The sequence below is a fragment of the Frankliniella occidentalis genome, unplaced genomic scaffold (assembly GCF_000697945.3).
Source record: "Frankliniella occidentalis isolate FOCC.00 unplaced genomic scaffold, Focc_3.1 Scaffold22, whole genome shotgun sequence".
Classification (NCBI taxonomy): domain Eukaryota; kingdom Metazoa; phylum Arthropoda; class Insecta; order Thysanoptera; family Thripidae; genus Frankliniella; species Frankliniella occidentalis.
The window spans coordinates 1799840-1803975 of record NW_026267152.1 but is presented as its reverse complement, the minus strand read 5'-3'; the positions used below and the strand labels follow the sequence as shown (position 1 = coordinate 1803975).

General features: G+C 58.5%; 1 protein-coding gene across 1 annotated transcript; it reads left to right on the top strand.

Annotated features, from left to right (window-relative positions):
* The first annotated feature begins 278 nt into the window (after positions 1 to 278).
* On the top strand, positions 279 to 2026 carry LOC113217091 (enhancer of split mbeta protein-like). The gene is made up of 2 exons (XM_026436931.2): positions 279 to 574; positions 705 to 2026. Exons 1-2 carry the CDS (start codon positions 482 to 484, stop codon positions 1263 to 1265), a joined length of 654 nt encoding a protein of 217 aa, XP_026292716.1. The 5' UTR covers positions 279 to 481; the 3' UTR covers positions 1266 to 2026.
* Positions 2027 to 4136: the final 2110 nt, after the last annotated feature.

Sequence of the window (4136 nt, the reverse complement as noted above, 5' to 3'; positions counted from 1 at the left end):
CCCCGCCCCTCTCCGCCCCGCCTTGCGCCCGCGCTTCGCGCCCGGCCCGCGCGCGCGCTCGCGCCCTCGCTCGCGCGGCCTCTGCCGAGCCCGAGCCGCCCGCCGAGCCCGAGCCGAGCGGCAGCCGAAGCGCTCCCGAGTGAGGGTATGCGGCGCGCAGTGCGTGCCTGTGCACTGCCCCTCGCCCGCCCCCTCCGCTCCTCCCCCCGCGGCCACCCCCACCACTACCGCCCCGCCGGCTGACGGGGTGCCTGCCTGAGCGTGGGACCGTCGCGGCCCCGGGGCTCGAGCGGAGCGAGCAACAGGCCTCCTCTCAGACCTCATTCCAGTGCGAGACTCGGAGCGGAGAGCAGCTCTCTCTCGGTGCGCGCGACTTCTCGCTCTTACCTCTGACGACGGCGACGTAGCGACGACGCGACGTGAAGTGCAACTGTGCCAGTGCATCGCCCTCTTGGATTTACATCATCATCATTATCTCATCATGCCTTCTCACGCGGAGAGCATCGCCACCTCCTACCCCAACATGGGCGACTACGAACACGAGCCCATCTCCAGGACCTACCAGTACAGAAAGGTAAGCTTCGCGAGCCAGTCTTTGACCCCGCCGCCGCCACTCCCCCTCTCCGCTGCTCCCCCCTGTGACCCCGCGACCTGCCACCTGTGAACCAGCCGTCTAACGCCACCCTCTCCTTTGCCTCCCTCAGGTGATGAAGCCCATGCTTGAGCGCAAACGCCGCGCCCGCATCAACCGCTGCCTGGACGAGCTGAAGGAGCTGATGGTCGGCGCCCTGGCCTCCGAGGGCGAGAACGTGAGCAAGCTGGAGAAGGCCGACATCCTGGAGCTGACCGTGCGCCACCTGCACAACCTGCGCCGCCAGCGCGCGCTCGGCCTCACCCCCGAGTCTGCGTACGCGGACCGCTTCCGCGCCGGCTTCACGCACTGCGCCGCCGAGGTCAACAACTACCTGACTGTGCACGCCGTGCCCGCCGTGGACCGCTCCACCAGCGCCAAGCTGCTGCAACACCTCGGCACCTGCATCCGCAAGATCGACGCCGACGTCCAGGTGCCCACCGGCTGCCCTCCCGGCGTGGACGGCGGCGACTGCCCCTGTCGCGACCACTGCGGCGCCACCGAGATGACCGTCACCCGCCCCCTCGAGAGCCCCTACACGCCCCCGCTCAGCCCCGGACCGAGCTGCGCCAGCGAGTCCGAGCCCACCATGCTGGAGTCTGGCGACGAGGGCTCCGTCTGGAGGCCCTGGTGAACGGCCGCCCTGCGAGCAGCACTAAGTTAGGAAGCGTTATGTGATCAATGAAATTGGTGTTTAAAGTGTGTACATAGTTGGACATATGATAGGTATATGACGTTGCCAGATCTCTATTCAGATGCGTATTTTGATAATTTTATGTGGAAGGCTGTTGACTGCCGGCCCGGCTACGTGGTCGGCGCACCCGCGGCTCACTTGTTGAGCCGATTAATGAGCTTTAATAGTTTTTAAGATTTTGTAAAAGTTCTGTTCTGTGGTAGCAGAGGAAGTATGTGATTTTAATTTCGTCCCTGTTAAATATTTTGAAACATACAAATTTGTTTTTGTTCTCGTCTCTGACAAAATTATGTTTGTTCTCAAAGAAAACAGAGTTATATCTATATTTATAGTTTTGAAGTTAAATTATAGCAAATTCCATTTTTTCTAAGAAAAAGTTATAGTGTTTGTTCTTGAATTTTCAATGTAATATTTTTGCACAGTTTTCACTTTTATAATAGTACTGACAGATTTTGATGTTTGGTGATTACTGTGATATATTAATTTATTTGTACCTGAGGATCGAGGAGGAATCTTGTGGTTAGAGCATTTGCAATCATCCCCACCATTTTTGATATTCTGGTGTAATTGTTGGTTCAATTTTGACTTTGCCTCTTTATGATTGCCCAAACTGTTGACTGAAGACTGCGAAATAACAGATTTGCAATGACTGCTAAAACTGCAAGGTGAATAATAAAACAATCTTGTTTTCATAAAACTTACATATTTCTCTCGTCATATCTCTTGCCCCCACGACGACCCCAGAAACCATTTGGTCACGTATTTCTGCCGAACTGGCCGCTTGCAGCAGAGCAGCGCGTCCGAGAAAAGCGCCCGCCGGCGACACATGACACACACAATGGGGCTGCAGCGGCAGGCAGCAGCGTCCTTCATTGTAATCACCTTGACGGGGATGAACACCCACCCGCGCAACCATTCGTCACGGGCTGCGCGCCGAGCTGCACCAGAGCTGCACCACCACCACCTCTCCACCCCCGACCGGGTGCGGCGCGCGGCCGCTAGAGCGCGCGGCCTGTTCTACGAGACGAGCTCGGGAGCGAGGGCGAGAGCAGAGCAGAGCACGCCGCCCTTTGGGGTTGGAAGATGCAGCACCTGCACGATAGAGAAAGAGAGGAGCAGCAGCAGACGACGCTGTCAGATGAGAGCAAACTGCGTGCGAAAGGGACGGCCACGGCGGCGCGCGCATTTTCAAATCCCGAATCTGGTTGATAGATTAGAAATAAACGAGCCCGACCAAGGAGCTCAGCCGCTTCGCTGACTGCCCCTAACGAGCCCCCAGCAGCAGGGACCGCTGCTGCTGGACGCTATCATCGCCAGCCCGACCGGCCACCGCGGCGCCGCGGCGTGCCCACCAGCCCGCGGCCCCACCGGCTGCCTCATGCCCCGGGTCGCGCCGAACGGTGCGTTAATTACTTTAATTTATGGTGTAAATCGGGAGGCTGTATGCGCCGCGGCGCTGCTCAGTTCGTTATGGGCGTGCAGCAGCGGGTCGGCGGCGTGCCGAGGCTCCTGACGAGGACCCGCGGGCCGTGCGTGCGTGTATTAGTGTGTGTGTGTGTGAGTGTGTGTGTGTGCAGGGGCAGCCACAGACCGCTGATCCCGGTCCGAGATAGGCTGCAATCCATTAATACAGTGCGAGAGAAGGGCGTTTTATTGTGTTCGGTGGCCCCTTCCTTGGCTTTGGCAGGCCGGCTGAAGCTGCTGCTGCATACAGCTTAATTATTTTACACGGCGTGGCGAGGCGTGGCGCTGCAGCGGCGGCGGCGGCGGCGCTTGGCTTTTCTGTTTTCTTTTTGCGATGCGGTGCGATACACCAGCCGATGCGCCACGACGACGACGACGACGACGACGTTGTCTTGCTTGTGCGTGCGTTAGATAGAGGGAGAGAGGAAAAGGGAGAAAGAGCACGCCTCTCCACGGATCGCACACTGATGTGTACTACTGCTAGTGCGTACGTATTGTATAGAAGCGCAGTGATAGGGCCACAAACACTTTACGTCCGTGTTACACTAAAAACGTGTAAACTCATCGACTTTACCATACCGCACCCGCACCAACCTTGTGTTATTCAGGCCCTCCTCCCCTCTCTGTCTCTCTCTATCTCTATCTCCCTCTCTCTGCCCCCCGCTCTCTCGTAATTGGCAGAGGAACAATGGGTGTGAGGTGGCGGCGGCGCCTTTGGCGGCCCATGGCGGGATCGATCACGATTGGGATCGCGATCGATTCTCGCTATCGATCGCCGCGTCGAGATGAGCGGCCACGCGGGGCGCGCGCAACAGAGACCCACATGCAGACGATTCTGTGTATTCTCGTCCCCAATCCAACATTGAGGAAGAAGAGGGGGGGGGGGGGAAGGGGGTCCCCACAATAAAAGAAATTGGCGCACAGTTATTTTTTGTCCAATTGTGCCCTGCCGTTACATAGCATTGGCATTGGCCTGAAGGCCTTGCCAATAATCTGGCAGGCGCGGGTCGTTCAATTTTGCCTTCAATTTCGCAAGGTGACTAAACCATTTTGCCGCGTCAGTCGACGAGTGTCGTGACGTCGATAACTTTTCTTTCTGTCCTCTGCGCCTTCCTATGCGGGGGAGCGCGTCGGGCTAGAGTGGCGTAAGTGCAGCGATGGGCGGGGCAGCAGCGGGCGCCGCCGGACGAGATCGTGAGGGTCGCACAGGTGTCACGGACGTGCCTGGTCGGCGGGGATGGCTGCGGGTACTACTAGTAGCAATGGCAAAGCGGTAGCGGACGGGAGCGGGCGCGGGGGACGACGGGGGAGCAGCTGGAGAGAACACACAGCACAGGACTGCAATCA